This window comes from Xenopus tropicalis, chromosome 1 (assembly GCF_000004195.4).
Source record: "Xenopus tropicalis strain Nigerian chromosome 1, UCB_Xtro_10.0, whole genome shotgun sequence".
In the NCBI taxonomy this organism is placed as follows: Eukaryota; Metazoa; Chordata; class Amphibia; order Anura; family Pipidae; genus Xenopus; species Xenopus tropicalis.
Window position 1 is genome coordinate 21687902 of NC_030677.2, and position 21822 is coordinate 21709723.

Consider the following 21822-nt stretch of genomic DNA (forward strand, 5'->3'; position numbering starts at 1 on the left):
AAAAATCATGACAGAATCCCTTTAAGGCTTGTATACAACATACACAGTAAACTTAGCCTTTAAAATCAGAACTTCCAGTGTTTCCCAGCAGTCCTTCTGTGGGACAACAAATGCAAGTCTGCAACTTTCTTGGGTAATTTTGACTGATGCCCCTTTCCCAGAAGTCAATTTGCGCCCACAGTGATGCCAGCAAAAAGCAACTTGAGCAGTTTACAAATGCAGATGCAAAGTAGCACCTCCATTGGTAAATTGCTTGAATTTTAGGAGAAAAAAGACATTATGGATGAAAAACATGGCAATTTGCAGAAGAATTTTGTGCCTTGCACCTTGCCCCAGGCTAGCTGATGTGCCCTATTGCATATTATGAATTATACTTGGATATAGACTTGCTGCCTTTGATAGGGGGTTGTTCCAAGAGGGGACAGAGTGGGTAATGTCAGAAGTGACTGCTGGTAAAGTGTTTTGATCGTTTCCTATAGACTGTTATAATCTAAGAGCCTTAGGGGGAATACACATGGAGCTACTTAATAGCAGCTAGTTGCCATAGCTACTAAAGGTCCCCATACACTATAAGATCCGCTCGCTTGGCGATGTTGCCAAGCGAGCGGATCTTCACCCGATATCCCCACCTACGGGTGGGTGATATCGGGTAGCAAGTGGCTTGAAAAAAAAATAATCGGATTACATTTGCGGCCATGGGGCAGTCGGTTGGATCCGACCAGATTTTCTAACCTGGCCGATCGAGATCTGGCCAATTTCAGGCCAGATATCGGTCGGCCAGGCCGCTCTGTTCTGCCCATACACGGGCCGATTAGCTGCCGAATCGGTCCATGGGACCGATATCGGCAGCTATAGTCGGCCCGTGTATGGGGACCTTAAGGGTGAAGACACACGGAGCTACTAGTTGCAGCTACTTGTCTCGGCTTCTAAAATAGACAATGCTGATCATTTGCTAATAACTGTCTCTGGGTGTGTTTTAACAGAGGCAATTTGTAGCCATGACAAGTAGCTGCTACTAGTAGCTCAGTGTGTCTACACCCTAAACGACAGAAAATACCCTGCCATAGAAAATACTGAGAACTGCCTCTGCTAAAACACACACAGAGACAATTATCAGTAAATGACCAGCACTGTCTATTTTAGTAGCCGTGACAAGTAGCTGCTACTAGTAGCTCCGTGTGTCTTCACCCTTAGTGCCATCACCCAAAGACTGGCCCTTGCACCATAGTGAAACAGCAGTGCTACAGCGTTCTTGCAGGTCATGCTAAGGTGGTGGGTGCACTTATAATTGTATCTGTCACATGAATACAAGTAACTGGCTCCCTACAATAGAAATAAGTGACTAGAAGAGAAGTACTATAAACCAATATAGGTTGCCTTTCATCGCTGCAGTTAATGTATCATTAAACAATCGTATGCCATGTGGAAACTGAAAGGACAGTTAGGTTAATTATAATGCCTTGTATATCACTATGCTAACAAGATTCACCATAAAACAGAGGCAAGGTTCAGCAGGCAGAAAACTGCCATAAAGGCATGAAATGATCTTTGTCCTACTGGGCAGGAATGCTTCAGGCACATCCAGAGTTCAATAACGGGCAGGCAACTCAACACAAACTGACCCATCCAATATAATGCATGTAGCAATATATTGCCTATCCCAGGAGAGTGGCAGGTAGGTAGGCAGGTGTGCTATTGGCCAAACCTTAACCAAATTATTAAGTGATGCACCAATTTTCTGTGCCTTTGTAATTTAAAAAGACAGTACAGTTAATTGATTTGGAAATAATATGGCAGTAAGAAATATGATAAAATACAGATAAGGGCAAATCAAATATGGAATATGCCAGTGTATTTTAACAGTACTTTGAAGATGTGGGCCTTGAGGACTCTCTAACCCAGGGTGGCCAGACTTTTTCCATCGGTGATTGGCCGATGACTCCTCCCCTAAGAAGCAGCGTACATACGCATTCAAGCCACACTTCCGCATCCCCCCGCTTTGTCGTGGTCCACCAGAAATCCACAGGGGATCGACTGGTGGACCGCAATCGACGTCTTGGCCACCCCTGCTCTAACCTATGGCAACTCCTGCCACCCCTGACCACAGAATAAATGGGAACCACTGCATTGATATAAAAGGGCAACACCATTGCCATCAGACCCTAGTTCATCTATTAGTTCTTCAGCAGGTATTTGCTTCAGCAAAACAGACACTTGTTGTTCATGTTACTTTAAGAGCAAAAACTATTAAATTCCTTGGTGTGGCCCCTATGCAAACAGAATATAAATCAGTTACAGCTTCCCAGTAAATGCTGGCACTGTGTATGCCCTTCCTCATGTACATGCTCATATAGTCCCGATACTGCTCTATGTGCACAAAGCCTTCCCACCCAGGCTACATTGCACATGTACTAACTAGGGATGCACCCAATCCAGGATTCAGGCTTTTTCAGCAGGATTCAGATTCGGACAAATCCATGCTCCTGGCCGAAGCGAATCGAATCTTTAAAATCACATGACTTTTTGTCATGTAAACACTGAAGTTGAATTTTTTTAACCCTTACGTGACCTAATTAGGATTCGGAATTCAGACGAATCGCTCACAAAAGATTAGGGGTTCGGCCGAATCCAAAAAAAGTCGATTCAGTGCATCCCCAGGACTAACACCTCAGTGTTTCAATATGCCTCATTTGCAAGCAGATCTTGTTTTCTTGAACAGATTTAACACACGACACTCTGATTGCAGGAAATACTGGTCGAAGCCAATGTGGGGCAGTTCAAATGCGCAGTCGCCGAAAAGTCAGAGAAAACCAAGGTATGTGGCGGAAATGACAAATCTAAATGTCAGGTGTTTCTCATTTGCATTGATGTAATGGGGGTCATTCACAGAGTGCAAAAAAAGGATACAAACTGCCATGTTTTTGTATGTTGGCACCCTGGCAGCATTTGGTAGTGCTGGAAGCATGTACATTGCATATCATTCATACACCCAAGTTAGGGAGCCCTTGGAGGTGCAGGGTGCTAATGAGCCCTGTCCATTAGTATGGTTTTTAGCCCATTAGTGTTCCAGCTCTTGGGTCCAGGGTCTTTGTAAATTAGCCTTAATTGGTTTATATGCTTTAATTACTATATTTAAATGGGTGGTTTACCTTTTGGTTAACTTTCAGTATGATACAGAATGCCCTATTCCTAGCAATTGGTTATCATTATTTATTTTGTATCGTTTTTGAATTATTCGCCTTTCTCTTCTGCCTCTTTCCAGCTTTCAAATGGGGGTCACTGACCCCGGCAGCCAAAAACTATTGCTTTGTAAGGCTACAATTTTATTATTGTTGTTTCTTTTTTTTTTACTTATATTTCTATGCAGGCCCTCTCCTATTCATATTCCCATCTCTCCTTTAAACCACTGCCTGCTAGGGTAAATAACCCTAGCAACCAGATAGCTGCCAGAATACCAAATGGAGAGCTGCTAAACAAATGCCAAATAACTGAAAAACCATAAAAAATGAAAAATGAAGATCAATTGCAAATTATTTCAGAATATCAATGTCTATGTCATATTAAAAGTTCATTTAAACTACTCCTTTAATAAATATATGCTGGGGTTGCTCTAAACTGTTCGCCCATAAAGAGTATGCACTACCTAGAGATGTGCATCACAGTGTTAAGGCCCCCATACACGGGCCGATAGAAGCTGCCGATATCGGTCCCTTGGACCAACTCGGCAGCTTATCGGCCTGTGTAGGGGCAGAAACGAGCGGCCTGGCCGACCGATAGCTGGCCTGAAATTGGGCAGCTATCGGTCGGCCAGGTTAAAATCCAGTCGGATCGGGGACCGCATCGGCTCGTTGCCCCATTGCCGCCTACATAATCCGATCGTTTGGCCCCAGGGATCTTACCGTGTATGGGGACCTTTAAGGTTGATGCGGTCCCAGATCCGACTGGATTTTCTAACCTGGCCGATTGATATCTGGCAAATTTCAGGCCAGATATCGGTTGGCCAGCCCGCTCGTTTCTGCCCCTACACGGGCAGATAAGCTGCCGAGTCGGTCCAAGGGACCGTGTATGGGGGCCTTTAGACACCTTTCTGAGCAGCAGTGCAGTGGCGTATTATTGAGTAACTCCTTATTGATGTGTTTTTGCTGCTGCTGGTGGGAAATGTAGTCCATTTACTGTGCTGCTCTAAATTCAAACCACTACCTAGAGCTAGAATAGGAGGTACTTCTGCTGTTAGATTTGTTACCTTATTTAATTCTGTTTTACAGTGTGGCACAGGCAGCAGCTGGCAGGTTTCAGTGTTATGGGATCTGTTCGGCTGCATTAACCATAGGCTCCCATTTTACCCATAAAACCTCTCCCTATTATAAGTATATGGCCTGTGTACAATGCATAGGTGCTGCTGACTGCTCAGAAGCACACTGCAGGTGCCAAAGGCCTGGAAGCACTCCTGTGTAAGCACCATTATAGCAAGAGTTAAGTATGTATAGAATATAAATAACATTTATATATAATACAGTTTTATTAATATGTCATTATTATCCATAAAGCAACAACACAATCCATAATAAAGCAGTGACTGGACATACTCATGTATACTGAAGAAGTGGGGTATGGAGGCCTGGTAAAATGAAAGACATTAAATACGTTTTGCTAATTGTGTTTTTTTGTTTCCATTTGCTGCAGCGTATTCTGTCTGAAATCGTGAAAGAGGAACAGAACAAACTGTCTTTCAGTGGATACAAAAGCTCCCAAGTGCCTGTGCCTAGGGTAAGCACATGATGGGCAGTCTGAAATGTATCAACCCCACTTCTGTACATAACAGCTTTCTTTTCTCTTTTGGTGTCTTTGGTATTTCCCCATGGAGTATTGGTTTCTGTTTGTTCAGCTGCCTTTAGTAGGAACTGGACATTACCAATACTATGCCACCAGGGCCACATCTAAAGCTTGGTTACCTCACTTGCACTTGGCAGGGGTCAGGGCGCATCTTTATGATTCTTAACTTGCCTTAGAGCCAAAATGGAACTGTATATTATAGAAGTTTCTGGACAAATGAGCTGGGCTATCCGAGTCTCCATACTGCTTACCCACTCCAAAGGGCCCATGTACCTAAATGGGCATCATATCTGACCCACCCCCAAATCCACCCAGACTTGTTGACTAAAACACCCCTGAATGATCCAACCCTGTCCAGTTTTTCTGATCCCAGGTACAATTACCCTTACTGGACTCGCCCTAATGGCAGCCCTGCACCTGCCTGTCCAACCTGTGCCATCAGGCAAGCTGAGAACCAATTAGCTCCACATTACTTGTTGTCTATTTAAAGCATAATATATAAAATATAAAAACATTAAGGGAATAATATCATTAAAATTAACTACTGATCTAATAACCTATAGCATCAACAGATAGAATTTAATGGGCAGACGTTTGATAACTCTGCTTGGGTGCTGTGGGTCACTAGAGCTGGGCAAACGCTGACCCATTTATTACATTATCCTTTCTCAGCTTTAGGAAGAAACACAATCATGTGTAGGCCAGAGGTAGCAATACCGTGCAGGAAAGATTGGGTTTCCTCGACTGATGCAGATAAACATTCATGGATAATTGACATTCAAGTCAGCGTGCTGTTTCTCCTTTCAGGCAGATAATGTACCAGTGAAACTAAATGCAGCAGCCATACTAAGAGAGGGCGCCCTCTACCAGCGCCAGGTGGAAGAAGAACTTCGCAGGTATATTAAACTTACATTTCTTTACATGTAAATGTTTTATATAAATATCTGTAATTTTGCACTAAATATTTTGCTGTGACTTTTTTTTATAAAATATGATATTTAGATGTGTAAATTTCAATGGGTTAAAGAAGAAGGAAAGGTAAAAACTAAGTAAGATTTATCAGAAAGGTCTATGTAAATACAGCCATAAGCACTCACAGAAACGCTGCACTGAGTCCTCTATCAAAAGAAACACAGGATTTCTTATCTTCTTTTGTGTAAACATGTTCTTGGGTATCAGGAATCCTTCATTCCCTGGGCCAGAGTCTTTGCAGCTCACTCTCTTCTCTTGCTCCCCCTCCCATAAGAATTCATAAAACTCACTCCCCCCTCCCAGAATGTGTGATCTGAGCTGCCAGCAGCGGCTAGAGCTGCAGCAGGAAGTTACAGAGACCAAGCTAAAATGGCAGCTGATATCTTAAACAAATGGAGGGAGCTTCTAGGGTTCTTTACTCAGGTATGGTAAAGTTTCTGCAGAATAAATATAGAGTTCTAGGTGGCACTAATATGGTGAAACTATTGGCAGTAAAATGCTAAAATGCTTTTCCTTCTCCTTTAAACTTAAGGCAGACATCACCAGTGGTGTTGCCCATAGCGACCAATCAGATCTTTGTTTTTGTTTTATAAATTGTAGGTGACTGTTCAAGTCTAATTGTCAGTTGGTTGCTGTTGGCAATATCACCGGTGATGTTTGTCTCCAGTGTTAATAAATACGTCCCCTGATTGTGGAAATTTTTTTTAAGTAAGTATAAGCATATGGGGGTGAAAATAGCCATTTAGCCATAGTTCCAAAGAAAATCTAGGAGGCTTAAAAGTGTTTAAAGAGAAACTGGGTTTTTTTCCCCCAAATGGAGCATGTTCCCAATAATTTCAGCATAATTGCAGTTGCTAGGGGGAAATGTGCCTGACATGATTGTGGCCAAAACATTAAAATCAGTGTAGTTGCGCTTGCACTTTAATACAAATTGGCATGCAGTTGGCACAATTTCTAATGTTTTGCATGAGTGACACATTTGCCTGAATCTTGGCAGAACTGCACTGTGACAATTGATGCAGACTACCACTAGGCCCAGACTGGCAATCTTACAAAGTGCGCTGTAAGATGCCCTAGACCAGGGGTGTCAAACTCAATCACATAAGGGGGCCGAAATCTAAAACACAGGCTAAGTCATGGGCCAAATTTTTTATTAATATACTTAGTAAGTTACTAAGGGGTGTATTTATCACAATGTGTAAAAAGTGGAGTAAGACATTACCGGTGATGTTGCTCGTAGCAGCCAATAGATGCTTTGCTACTGTTGAAATCTGATTACTGATTGGATGCCTTGGGCAACATTACTGGTAATGCTTCACTCCACTTTTTACACAGCATGATAAATATACCCCTTAGTCTTAGTTACTATGTGAGGAAAATGGAAATTGATCAGGCTGGATGGTCAGACACACTCACATAAAACAGCCAGGTGGGCCGGATTTGGCCCCCGGGCCTTGTGTTTGACATATATGCCATAGACAGTCACTATTGGGGTGGTGTTTGGGCCTCTGTGTACTTGAAATACCAGGGCCTATTTTGTATCCCAGTCTGGGCCTGATTGCCACAATGGCACAACAATAGGTGCAACTGCATAAAATTAGAACAGGAGGCAGTGGTACCAAGGGTGACTATACAGTAGTGCAAGGAGAGCATGTTGGTGTAAAACAGTGTTGTTAAGCTTGAAGCACATCTATACACTATAATAACAGGTATGTGTACTTTCCCCTTCATGGAAATGAAAAAAAAATAAATGAAAACACATTGTTATGAGCCTTTTTGTGTGTGTAGGATAGAGAAGCTAGTTGATGGGGCACGAGACCCCACAGAGTTCCTAGAATGGCAGAGGCAAATGCGGGAAAAAGACCTAGAGCAGCAGCTGGCGGAGATCGAATGCAGGCGCCTGGAAGGCAAGCTAAGCCGCGAGGAGGCCGTCCTGGCCCGTCAGAATCTTATCCAAGAGAACAAAAAGAAAGCTGATATAAAGAAACAAGAGGTGAAATACAAGAGCATTAAACAGATTTGTGTAGAATCCATATCAATGCTTGGGTATTAAAGCAAGATGTTATACACACGCGCAGCTAGAGTTGGGCAGGTATGCCATTAATCAGCAGTAATGAATAGCTTCTCAGGCAGGCAAAATTCAATTATCCCCTATCTGCTCGTTTCTATTCATGTACTATTAATCCTATGAAATGCTACTCTAATTTCTAAGAAAAATAACCTAATTTTAAGTACGAGAATAAAAGAGCTGAAAATACCGTCAGTCACGCACAGTTGTAAAACGTAGAAGACTAACAATAAAAATAATGCATAAAATGCAGTAGTCACAGTTGGATTATAAACTGCTGGGAGAATGATTATTTTGCTTTTTTCTATTCATTTGGGGGGTTTTGGTAACATAATAGAGGCCGATATTTAGTTCTATATTTGCAGAATATAGTATTTTATAGTTTTTATAAACATGATTGTTGAGAAGAAAGGCATCCCATTAAGTTAATAACCACCAACTGCAGTGGTGTTTCCAATTGTACAGCACCCAGAAGGCTTTTATAACACCTGAGAGTGCAGAACACAGTAGAAAGGCAATACCTACATTCATTTTAGCACCGCCATAAAGCAAATGATAAAAAAAATAAAATACATGAAAATCCATCAGGAGCTGAAAGTGCTCCTCAAGGTTGTTGCCATTGGATTTGCAGTGGTTTGTACCATGCGGGAGGGGGCTGCGAGGGACTTTGATTTCTAGACGTCTAGAATGTTCCCCTCAAACTATTTTTTTTAAATTTAGACTGAAAAACTGATGCGCATATATGCAGAAAAGCGAATCCAGGAAGAGAAGGAGATGAGGGACCTGGTAGAGCAAGTTTCAGAAGGACACAAGAACACAAAGCAGGCACGGCTGAAACTCCAGAAATACAAACAACAAATAGGTATTCATTTGTATCTACAAAGTTTGTATCTAAAGTTTGATTTACTTTAATATTTTCTAACCTAATTTGTAGTCAACTGTTAATATCTGCCCCGTGTGGCATTAGCCTTCAAGTGCAAATACAGGCCAACAAATGGGAACAGTATTTTTTTTTTTAATACACAGGCATGGGTGGGTATGAAAGGTGCTTTGAAGGTATGTAATGGAAAAAAAGGTAATGGCAACAATGCCATAAGAGCCAATGACATGCCTGTTAATATAACTATTATTTATATGGAAAGTGAGACTGAAGGAATGGCCCCAGCATTTCATGAGACAGTGACCCCAGGATACCCTAACACAGTAGCACCAGCATTTCATGAGACAGTGACCCCAGGATACCCTAACACAGTAGCCCCAGCATTTCATGAGACAGTGACCCCAGGATTCCCTAACACAGTAGCCCCAGCATTTCATGAGACAGTGACCCCAGGATTCCCTAACACAGTAGCACCAGCATTTCATGAGACAGTGACCCCAGGATTCCCTAACACAGTAGCCCCAGCATTTCATGAGACAGTGACCCCAGGATTCCCTAACACAGTAGCCCCAGCATTTCATGAGACAGTGACCCCAGCATTCCCTAACACAGTAGCCCCAGCATTTCATGAGACAGTGACCCCAGGATTCCCTAACACAGTAGCCCCAGCATTTCATGAGACAGTGACCCCAGGATTCCCTAACACAGTAGCACCAGCATTTCATGAGACAGTGACCCCAGGATTCCCTAACACAGTAGCCCCAGCATTTCATGAGACAGTGACCCCAGGATTCCCTAACACAGTAGCACCAGCATTTCATGAGACAGTGACCCCAGGATTCCCTAACTCAGTAGCCCCAGCATTTCATGAGACAGTGACCCCAGCATTCCCTAACACAGTAGCCCCAGCATTTCATGAGACAGTGACCCCAGCATTCCCTAACACAGTAGCACCAGCATTTCATGAGACAGTGACCCCAGGATTCCCTAACACAGTAGCCCCAGCATTTCATGAGACATTGACCCCAGGATTCCCTAACACAGTAGCCCCAGCATTTCATGAGACATTCCCCCCAGGATACCTTAACATAGTAGCCAGCATTTCATGAGACAGTGACCCCAGGATTCCCTAACACAGTAGCCCCAGTATTTCATGAGACAGTGATCATTTTGTTTGTCTGTATGAGATCCTCTATATCTCCTCTGCACTGCTAACCTAGTCAGGCGGCTGCAGTTCAACCATGTACAGTGAAAACAACTGGAGACAGACACTCTAATTCAAAAACTAGATTTTAATTTATTACATTTTTCAGGTAAGCAGCATGAACACTTTTTAAGAAGCCACAACCCCCTTTTTCAAAACATTGTGTTATGCTGGGGTCAAACTGCGTGTTAGCACCTGGTTGTGCTAGGTTGGAAGTTGTTGGACTGATGGCGTGTCTAGACAGCAAGTGTGCAGAATTTGCACCAGTTAAAAAAGCATCCCCATTACCTGTGTAAGGCTAGAAATGTATGAACCATCTGTTATTTTAGTGCAAGAAGTGACAGAAGAGAGCCGGGAGCTTCTCCGACAAGCTCTAGAAGAAGCTGAAGAAGAACTTAAAAAGAAATTTGAGCTGATACGTGAGATACGAGCCATGGAATCTGTGCCGTTCATTAGGCATAAGTTTGTGGACTTAACACAAGTGAGTACATATCAAATTAGTAACATGTAATAAAAATGTACTGTGCATTTGGCAGCAGTTTATGGACGGTACACATATAAGTATATAGCAGTGTGTTTATTTAGAAAAACATAAGAATCACTTGAATACATCTCAGAGCAAATGGACGTTGGTTTGTGAGGGAGCAGGTTAGGAACAGACTGATAAAGTAGAGGGAGAGAGTGAAGTGAGGGAATTATTGGACAATGGAGGTGAGGGGTAGTAGGTTTGAGTGAGCAATGTGGAGCAAATATGGAGCAAATCGAGTGAGAGAGAATTTATGTAAGGCAGGAAGATACTATGGTAAAGTTATGGAGAGGGGGGCAGAGGCAATGATATCAATAACGGACTGGGGAGAGGAATCGCTTGTTTGTAATGAGGTGAGAGAGGGAATGAGTAAGGAATAATACAGGAATAGAGGTGTAGAATTAAATTGTTATGGGCTGTAGTATAATGATAGAGATAAATGAAGAAGGGAGTGGATGATAAAATAAGGGTGGTAGAGGAGGGATTTGGATGCAAGTGAATTTAGGAAGCAAGTATGTAAAGGCAGAAGTGAGTCAGGCGATGGGAGAATGAAGGTGATGTGAGGGAAGAGTTAGTGAATAAGAAAGGAGTGAATAAGGAAGCACATAAGCAAGCTGAGGCATAGAGGCAATGGTAGGAGTGAAGAAGAAAGTGAGCAGTGAATAAAGAGCGCAGGTGAGGTAGAGTGGGAGCTGTCAGTGGGCCAGGTAACGTAGGAGGGTGGAAGAGGGTTAGAGTTAAGGTACTAAACAAGAGCCTCAGGCATAATGTATTCAGCCATGCAGCGTTGGACTGAGGTGTTAGGGGCCCACCGGAGTCACTGTCTGGAGCCCCCTCCAGTCGCGAGCTTATGTTCCCCATTACCCCTGCACCACACCCCCTCCATGATCTGGGTCAGAGCACCGGCACATGCAGAGGGGGAAGCAGGCTGGGTCAGTGGGGGCAGTGGGGCCACCCAGGTTTTTTCTTGGTGTCCTGCCAGCTCAGTCTGACCCTGCAGCCATGACCCTTTATTCAGAACTAGTGCTAAGAAGCTGCGCATCTCTTAATTACATAGATCATATATTTTTAGAGCTGTGTTTCGGCCCAATACTGGCTAGCCATGTCTAATAACAGCTAAGCTAAGTTTAAGGGTGAAGACACACTGGGCTACTAGTAGCAGCTACTTTTTCAAGGCTACTAAATTCCAGAAAATCCACTGCCATAGACAATACTTAGAACTGCCTCTGCTAAAACACACGTAGAGACAATTATCAGTAAATTATCAGCGTTTTCTTTTTTATTAGCCACAACAAATAGCTGCTACTAGTAGCTCCGTGTAGAAATAAAAAAATCCACTGGAGAGCCAAATGCGTTCTGTGTTGTTTATTAATTCAGAGATGCATAGCACTACATGTTTCGGACCGCTGGGGTCCTTCCTTTGGGGTCCTTCCTCTGCACCAGAGGAAGGACCCCAGCGGTCCGAAACATGTAGTGCTATGCATCTCTGAATTAATAAACAACACAGAACGCATTTGGCTCTCCAGTGGATTTTTTTATTTCTACATGGTACCAATTTGTAGACCTGGCGAAATCTACACCATTGTGATTGAGCCTCCTCACTGAATTTCACATTTTGTGGCACACCAGCTGTATTTTCCTTTTTGTCATAGTAGCTCCGTGTCTTTACCCTAAGGTTTATAATGGCTAGTGGCAGTACATGGTCAAGGCTAATTCCATATGTTGTTCTATTATTTCCTATCAGACTGCTGGGCATAGGCTGAATTGTGAGATGTCCCTGGTGGAGCTACGTGAGCGTTTAGCCATTCTAAAGGAAGCAGAAAAAAAGGCAGAGGAGGAGAAACGCAATCAGATCCTCATAGAAAAGCAATCAAAACAGCAGCTTCTCTTGGACACCCTGGAACAAATCTCCTTACATAGATCGGCTCTTGGCAAAGCAGCTGTTATAAAGTTAGTACCAGTCCATTTTGCCTGCATTTTTTTAACCTATTTACTATAAAGGAACTAATAACCTGCCTTTAATGAACCCTTTCACTACCAGACAATTTGGTCAGTTGCATACTGCTATTGCCAAACCGTTTTTGAACATTTTGCACTTTTACCTAATGGGCCTTTCTGGGAAAACAATAAATCACTTTTTCCAGGACAACCTAAGCTTTCAAAATACGCTAAAAGTTTTGGGTATAGATATAGGCTTCAAAATGTCTAAAAAATAGAAAAAAATAATAAAAACTTCACTTATGGTAGGTTTACCCTAGAAAACAATCCATTTTTAGAAAGAACAGATTCTGACAAATCCAAAATAGATAAAACTGTCTTCAAAGGTTTTTATTAAAATGTGTGAAATTTTCAAAAAATCACTTTAAAACTTTCAGTCTACAGCATCTTATCTCCCACATATCTTTAGGTACCTAAATAAAACACCCAGTCCCAGGGGTCCACTGAACAGTTTGATGCGCAATGTGCATAGTTTACCTAAGTATGTGCCATGTAGGGGTCCCAAGATGAAGACTCCCCATATGGTCTGTCATTTCTTCTACTGAAAAATCAACACCTTTACATCATTTTATGTGGTATAAAGCCACAATAAAGTAAGTTAAGCCAAAAAGCCATATTATGAGAATGTACACATTCCCCGAATCCAAAATGGGTACCCATCTCTTTCTACTACTTAAGCTGGCCATACACGCACCGATAATATCGTACGAAACCTCGTTTCATACGATATTCAGTGCGTGTATGGCGAGTCGACAGATATCGCAGGAGGCTGCTGATATCGGTCAACTCGCCGATCGGCCAGGTTAAAAGATTTTGATCGGGCGCCATAGAAGGCGCCTGACCAAAATCTGCCTTCAGCGCTGAATCACAAAGAGAAAACAGCAGGCAGGCACTTCTGGTATCCACAAAGTATCAAAAAGTCATAAGAAGCAGCTAATCGTATTCTTAAAAAATGAACTGCAGGGGCCTGCTGAAAAGCTTGATGCCCAGATCACGCTACCCAGATAAACTGTTTTTAGAGAAAAAACATAAGACAAAAGGGTGAAATGAATAAGGAAAACAAAATGTGTATGTGTACATGTATACATGTATGTACATGTATACATGTGTGTACACATGGAGAAAAGATATCCTGCACATATGCCAGTTGGGTAAGGAGCTGTTGGGGTCTGTGCCTAGGGCATAAGCCTCCCTGTTCGGTGCAATATTATTCTGCTCAGTACACTGTTTCAGCAGAGTCATATATTACTGATGGGTTTTTTCATCACTCATTACACAGTAAAATTACAGTTAAACTATTGTAAATGCTTTTCCTGCATAAATACTGTTTACAGCTTAGCCTAATTCATCACGGAAGGAATGCAAGACAAATCAGTAAGTATTTAATTGTTATATGCCAAAAGCACAAGAATTAGCATGAAAACGTTACAAAAAACGCAATAAAGTCTTAGCTGAGTGAAGACATCCAAGAGAGGACAGGGAAATAATGCAATAAATAACATCCTTCAGATAGAAGCCATGTGCTTTGGGGGCTATGCACTTACCAGCTACCTGATCCAGATGGCATGCATTCTACTATGGAAACTTGGTTCTGTGATAGCAAGATCAGTTCTGTATTTAAGATACCAACCCATGAGACACGGCGCCACAGCATTGGAAAATAGCGGATATGGTTCATTATTCAAAGAAAAGATTGTGACCTCAGCCTGGGAATGCAAGCCTTGCAAGATTGACTTACTAATAAAGCAGATGGCTAACATACACCAGAAACATACAACCATGCGTTTCAAAGTGATGAATAGTCGGGAACTGTGGCATGAAAAAGAATAAACCTTTAATCTACATAAAATGATCTACTGGATTAAAATACTTGATAGGAGAATATTGGGTTCGGTGTGCAGTCCCAAAGGGAAGTGTTCATTTCTATGACTTCACAAAACAGTGAGACCCCCTGGGCCAGAACAGTCATTTAAAGTCCCTTTATATCATTCACTAGTGTCAGCTCATTACATTTTAATAGTTTTCATACCAATATGTGGAGGATAATGGCAGCTGTTCTGGTGGTATGAAAATTAAAACATATAGGGTTCAATTCAATCATATGAGAAACAGCATATCTTTCAATTCAATTTCAGATTTCCCCGTAGACCTTTACAATGTGCTTGTAAAAAATACAGTGACCTTCTTCCCACTAAAAATGGCCTCTTTTATTGTGCATTATTTAAACCTGTGATCTTAAACATGTATATATGGGTATAAAATGGTATTCTATATACAGAATTAGATATACAGATTCAGAATCTCTATAACAGTAATGATTCAGGCCTTTAAAGTTGTGCAAAGGAGGTCTGGGCAGCTGTGGAGAAGCTGAGCTTAGGGGTTGTCAAAAATCATCAAGCAGAAAATTATATAAACTGATGCTACAGGGCTGATTATTAAATTCTGGTGCTAACTGCACTGGTTTCAGAGTGCCATGTAGTAATTATCTGTATTAATTACTAATCGGCCTTATATTATGACATATATATATATATATATATACAGTATATATAACTGGAAAGCATATGCTGCACTCACGGGTCTTAGGTGCAAAAACAAAGAGTCTTTATTTAGCTCAAAAACTGACGTTTCGGCCGCCTAAGCAGCCTTTCTTTCTTACTTTTGAGAAAGGCTGCTTAGGTGGCCGAAACGTCAGTTTTTGAGCTAAATAAAGACTCTTTGTTTTTCCACCTAAGACCTGTGAGTGCGGCATATGCTTTCCAGTTTTGTATGTCACTTTATCCTGCACCCAGGCAAATTAATACCTTGTTATACGTGAGTGCCTGCTTTCACTTGTTATATATTTACAGTATTTGCGAGAGGGTCCCTAAGCTCAACATTTCTAGCCTAATTCTTAAGGTGGCCACACACGTGGCGATTTTCAATCTTCAGTCGCACGAAAGATTGTTCCAATCCACCACTAACGTTCAGGGCTGAAACGTCAGATAAGGAGGTAGAAACAATAGGATTTCTACCTCCTTCTGCCGATTCAGCCCTGAAGGCAAATTTTGCTCAGGCGCCTTCTATGGTGCCCGATCAAAATCTTTTAACCCGTCCGATCAAGATCTGGCCGATTTCAGGCCAGATATTGGTCAGGCAGGCCCGTCGGGAGTGCCCATACACGGGCCGATTAGCTGCCGAATCGGTCCAAGGGACCCATATCGGCAGCTACTATCGGCCCGTGTATGGGGACCTTTAGTTAAAGGAACAGTAACACCAAAAAATTAAAGTGTATAAAAATAATTAATATACTATGTACTATTGCCCTGCACTGGTAAAAGTTGTGTGTTTGCTTCATAGACACTACTGCAGTTTATATAAATACCCTGTTGTGTAGCCATGGGGGCAGCCATTTAAATTGAAAAAAGGATAAAAGGCACAGGTTACTAAGCAGATAACAGATAAGTAGCAGATTCCCATTGTATTCTACACAGTTATCTGTTATCTTCTTATGTAACCTGTGCCTTTTCTACTTTTTTCAATTTAAATGGCTGCCCCCATGGCTACACAACAGCTATTTCTATTAACTACAGTAGTCTTTCTGAAGCAAACACACAACTTTTACCAGTGCAGGGCAACAGTACATTATATTTTAATTATTTTAAAACATTTTTATTTTTTAGTGTTACTGTTCCTTTAAGCTTTACTCCTCCTTCAATATGACCCTACACATAAACATCTGGTCATCATTTGGATCATCTCTCTTGATCTGTGGCTGTGCAGACCCTTGACTGTTGGTATACATGGGACGATGTGGTCTTCAGCCAACATAATTTTTTACATGTGCTAAATATCTAAATAAACCCTATTCAGATATTAATCAGGGACATAAATGCCCATGCCCAAGTACCTTTATGCTTATGGATGGTTTCCAAGTATTTTACCCACAATGCAACATCCTCCTCCCCCCTTCCCCCATACTTCCAGGGTAATTGAGTCAGCAGGGGGAGTTATGCCTGCCATGTCAAAACCTATGCAGTTACACTGAGAATTTACTAAGTCTTATGTGTGTTATATTTGACGAGTGAGTGATGCATCGTATTATTTTGGCACAGCTTTGTTCCAGCCATTGCTGCAGGCCATTGTGGGGACCCTGGAGTTGCCACCTGGTTGAGAGGTGTCATTAGCTTCAGGGTTCCCCTGTGTCAAGAGGTGCAATTGTGCCAAATTATGAGCAGGAGGAAGGCAGCAGAGTGCAAGGAAGTGCAAAGAGCACAGGTTGACACAAGTACCTAATGAATGGGATTTTTCTAACAACTGCCCACAGCCATTGTTGCTGACCTGCAAATGTGCTTGGCATTGTCAATGACCCCTAGGGTGTTTGGACTGCTCCCGGGACAGCAGCCACGGTCAACATACCCCATATCAGTGAGTGTTTATGAGTGGAGGCCATCTTTCACTGCCAGTGGGGCCAATAAACACATTTTTCATACCCTGCTATGGCAAGCAGCTGACAGACAGCTAGAGCTACAACATGTATCCCTTGTATAACCCTGGCTATTTTCCCACATATTATTTATTTATACCCAGCTACCATGTTTGATTTGTATATACCGAGCTATTTTCCCATGCATTCCTTTAAATACCTGGTTACCTTCCCATGTTTCATTTGTATATATTCAGCTACTTTCAAATGCATCCCTTTAAATACCCAGCTACTCCCCCATGTATGCCTTGTATATACCCAGCTACTCTCCCATGTATCCCTTGTATATACCCAGTTACTCTCCCATGTATCCCTTGTATATACCCAGCTACTTTCCCATGTATCCCTTGAATATACCCAGCTACTCTCCCATGTATTCCTTGTATATACCCAGCTACTTTCAAATGCATCCCTTATAAATACCCAGCTACTTTTCCATGTAACCCTTGTATATACCCAGCTACTTTTCCATGTAACCCTTGTATATACCCAGCTACTCACCCATGTATGCCTTGTATATACCAAGCTACTCTCCCATGTATCCTTTGTATATACCCAGCTACTCTCCCATGTATTCACTGTATATACCCAGCTACTCACCCATGTATGCCTTGTATATACCCAGCTACTCTCCCATGTATTCACTATATATACCCAGCTACTCTCCCATGTATGCCTTGTATATACCCAGCTACTCTCCCATGTATTCACTATATATACCCAGCTACTCTCCCATGTATGCCTTGTATATACCCAGCTACTCTCCCATGTATTCACTATATATACCCAGCTACTCTCCCATGTATCCCCTGTATATTCCCAACTACTCTCCTATGTATTCACTGTATATTCCCAGCTACTCTCCCATGTATCCCTCCTTTAGCCACCCTGGGTAGCTGCAGGTGCAGTAGAGTACATTTTGCAGACTCAGCATGCATTACTCGATCAGGGTAGCAGGGAGGGGACAGCAGGAGCAATCAGTATTATAATGTGATATCTGGATAGGGAGGAAGAAATTAGTGCCATCTAAGGAAAGTATTAGAAGCACAACTGAAATGTATGAAGAATAGAAAGTGCATGTAGGGAGTAAGACATATTAATGTATTTTATAACTGATGGTACGTTGTGTTTTAGCTGTGGATAACACATATATTGATTGATGGTGATAAAAACCCACAGAAAGACCCATACCTTGAAGGGAATACCTTGCAGCTCAAACAGGAGCTTTGGGTAAATATTGTGGGGCCAGTTATTTTTTAATTAAATTAAATGAACCAGTATTTTCCAAGCAGATAAAAGGCAAGTCTGAATTGGCATTCACTGCAATGTGTTCATGTTGGGATGGGGCTGCGATGTAATTTTCCACTCCAGCTGCTGCTCGGCGGCTTTGAGTTAAAGTAAGTGTGAACCCCACGTTAAGTGCAACAATGAATCACTCGCGTGACGGGTGCAAAACGCAATGCTATTTGTGAGCTCTCACCTGACAAAACCAACCTCGCTTTATTAAGGGAAAAAGACCTACTTTTTAACCAGGATATATAGCGCACCCGTTTATTTCATTTATCTTTTTTTGACAGGCTGGAAGAAAAAAAAGCCAAATCCCAGTTCGTTAAGGCCGCTGTTTCCAAAGACGAGCGTGTGGCTGAGCTGCAAAGGAAACTGGAAGAGAAGATGACAGAACGCAAGACCCAGGCAGCCATAAGGCAGAGCCATGAGCAGAACAGGAGCAGATTGTGCAAGGCAAGTACAACACATAATTAACAACTTCCATTGTCAGAAATTAGCAGAGAAACACAAAAGTACTTTAGAATGACAGTTATCATTTGTATTGGATCCTGTAACTCAGCTATTGGCCTCTGGGAAAATGATCATATGAAGGCTGCAATAGTTAACAAGCAGCACATGTGACCGATGCTTCCAATCAGCTAGCATACAAAATTGGCTTTTACTAAAAGCATTCGATATTTCCCAGGGCTACTTCAAACTGTAGCCAAAGAATTTAAGATTCACTAGACCAATCAGAACATATGAATCAGAATACATACAGTAGGAGGCCAAACAGATGGTTGGATTCCCTAACTGATTAGCACATAATTTACACCTAAAAAACAAATACCTGTGATCCCTATAGTGCCCCCTACCTTTCATGTTACATCTTACTGGATTAGCTTCAGAATAACAAACTGCACTGCATCCCAGAAAAGCAGATGCCGTGACTGCAGAAGGGCCTTGCAAACACCCTCAGTATATGCACCACCCGGGAGTGGGACACCAGTGTCTCTAATGGAAGAGGAAGCACACAGATTTTATCTACATATACTGGAGGTCATTTATCAACATGGGGCAAATTTGCACCTAGCCAGTAATCCATGACAACCAATCAGATTTTTCATCTTTCTATATCTGGCTAAAAAGAACAAATCACTAACTGGTTACTGTTCACCACTATGTTGGGACACACAACCCAGTTGTAATTGTAGTATGAATGCAGTACCTGCTGTAAATGCTAAAATGTTTGTAATCCACCAGCCGGCATACAGTATATGAAGGTGTAATTAGAGTTCATATAGTACATCATATGGCTGGTGTAAGTCCCTATATAGAACAGCATCTGCAACTTTAAAAACTGTAAAAATCACCCCACAGCATAAACTACTGGAATCTAAAGTCCTTAGGCAGCATATTGTACAGGAGTTGATAATCTAAGCACTATAATTCCCCAGGAAGCATACAGGACAGGAGTTGGAATGCTAAGCACAATAATTCCCCAGCTGCTATAAAGCCCAGAAAAAGATGGTAGCACATAGGCAGAGTAAGTCAAATAGGGGCCAGCGAGCTTTCAGCAAAAGCCTATTCCACCATTCTTATCCAACAGCCCTGTTCTGCTGTAGCACTTCCCTTGCTTTATTTCTTATTGTAAATACTGCAAACCTATGACTATACTGCATGTGTGCAGGATAGCCAGCATTTTATACTCATTTATACTCATTTTATACTCATTTATAGAAATAGATGCAAGAACTGGACCTTCTGAATATCAATCAATGCAAAGGTAGAGAGCAGCTCTCTATATCCAACCAAACCCTGTCAGCAATTTGTGAATGATGCTTACATAAGGTGCATTCTATAAACGCACTGATGATATTGTATGATATTCGGTGCGTGTATGGCAGCTTAACGAGGTGACCGTTATCACAAAAGGCTGCGGATATCAGTCGACTCGTCAATCGGCCAGGTTAAAAGATTTTGATCGGAGCCATTGAAGGCACCCAAGCAAAATCTATGTTCAGGGCTGAATCGGCAGAGGGAGGTAGAATTTCTGTTGTTTCTACGTCCATATCTGACGATTCAGCCCTGAACATCAGTGGAGGGGGCGAATGATTTTTCATGCGACCAATGGTCGCACAAAAGATTGAAAATTGCTGTGTATGGCCACCTTTAGGAATACCCACCCCTATACCACCCCTTATATGGAGGGCACAAGATTTACCCCAAAACAAACCCCAAGGCAGATCCTTACACCCCACTAAGACTAAACACTTTAAGAAGCTGCCACTTCCATGGTGTTGACAAGGCATTGGTTAGTAAGCAACTGATGTTTTTTAAATCCTAAAGCATAAATCTTTTGAATAACAGACAACCTTTGAGGAAAACCACTGGAAAGAATTAGAAGAGAGTCGTGAACGTCAAGCTCAGCTTCTCCAAAGAGGCGTGGTTTCCAAAGAAAGCACTAATAGGAAAGACTTATATCAGTTGGCAAGGACCTCAACATCTCCCACCTGGGTGCTAACATCATGACGCTTACACCTTTATGTGAATTTTGGGAAATATTTAGAGTTTTTTTCTCTCCCTGCAGATTATAAAACATACTCATATTTAAATGAACATACTTGATTTTGAGACAATATATAAATTGAATATTATTGGTTAGAACGGGGATCGACCTTTTCTATCCATGGGCCACATTCAAATGTGAAAAGAATTGTGGAGCAACACAAGCATGAAAAAAATTCATAGCAGTCTCATGAGGGCTCTGATTGGCTGTTTGGTAGCCCTATGTCAACTGGCAGCCTACCGGAGGCTCTGTTTGGCAGTACATCTGGTTTTTATGCAACTAAAACTTGCCCCCAAGTCAGGAATTCAAAAATAAGCACCAGCTTTGAGGCCACTGGGAGCAACATCCAACGGATTGGTGAGCAACATGTTGCCCCCGAGCCACACGGTATATCACACAGCAGGGATAAAGTTAGGGCTAAACTTTACATTTTGTCTTATAGTAATTTCCCATGGAAACATTAGGACCAGTGGTTGGACTATGCAAAAAGCAAGTTTCCCCTGCAATGTAAAGTTTTGAAACCAAGGGTGGAAAAAAGGGCAACGTGCCACAGCTGCCCCGTGGGATATGGGGAGTTTTATATAAAGCCACATTTTGTTGCTGTTCCAATATTAAGGTGAAATTTCTTATCCACTAAATGATGGCAGCTTTGTCAGGCACAGGAATGGTGTCCTAATTGGATAAAGGTTGGTTCTAGTCACTATGACTTCAAAGATGGTCACACAAAGATACAAAAACATCCCAATGAAAAGCACCAAAAGAGAGAGATCCAACACACATGAAGAAGACCCAATGCATTTCACCAATGGCTTCCCAGCTAAGGAAGGATAGTATGGACTTGTGTGGACCAGGAAACCGTGGCTTGAGTAATGCGTCAGTAGGACCATATATGACACCCCTCTGCAAGAGATAAAATTAATAGTGTAAGAGATGCGAGAGCAAGAGGATTAAATTAGCATTACTCTGTGTTGCTTTAGCCAATAGAAAGCAAATAAATAATTTATTATATCCTTACCGTACATTTAGCACCTCCAAACAAAA

At 41.9% G+C, this 21822-nt stretch overlaps 1 protein-coding gene across 1 annotated transcript in view; it reads left to right on the top strand.

Annotated features, from left to right (window-relative positions):
• The window catches only part of cfap99 (cilia and flagella associated protein 99), a 42771-nt gene extending 21895 nt beyond the window's left edge, over positions 1-20876 (top strand). The window contains exons 8-16 of the mRNA XM_002940957.4: positions 2747-2815; positions 4684-4767; positions 5641-5729; positions 7594-7798; positions 8594-8735; positions 10287-10438; positions 12228-12433; positions 18524-18686; positions 20583-20876. Of these exons, the coding sequence (XP_002941003.2) occupies positions 2747-2815; positions 4684-4767; positions 5641-5729; positions 7594-7798; positions 8594-8735; positions 10287-10438; positions 12228-12433; positions 18524-18686; positions 20583-20744 (1272 nt within the window). The 3' untranslated portion in view covers positions 20745-20876. The remainder of the gene's footprint in view (positions 1-2746; positions 2816-4683; positions 4768-5640; positions 5730-7593; positions 7799-8593; positions 8736-10286; positions 10439-12227; positions 12434-18523; positions 18687-20582) is intronic.
• Positions 20877-21822: the final 946 nt, after the last annotated feature.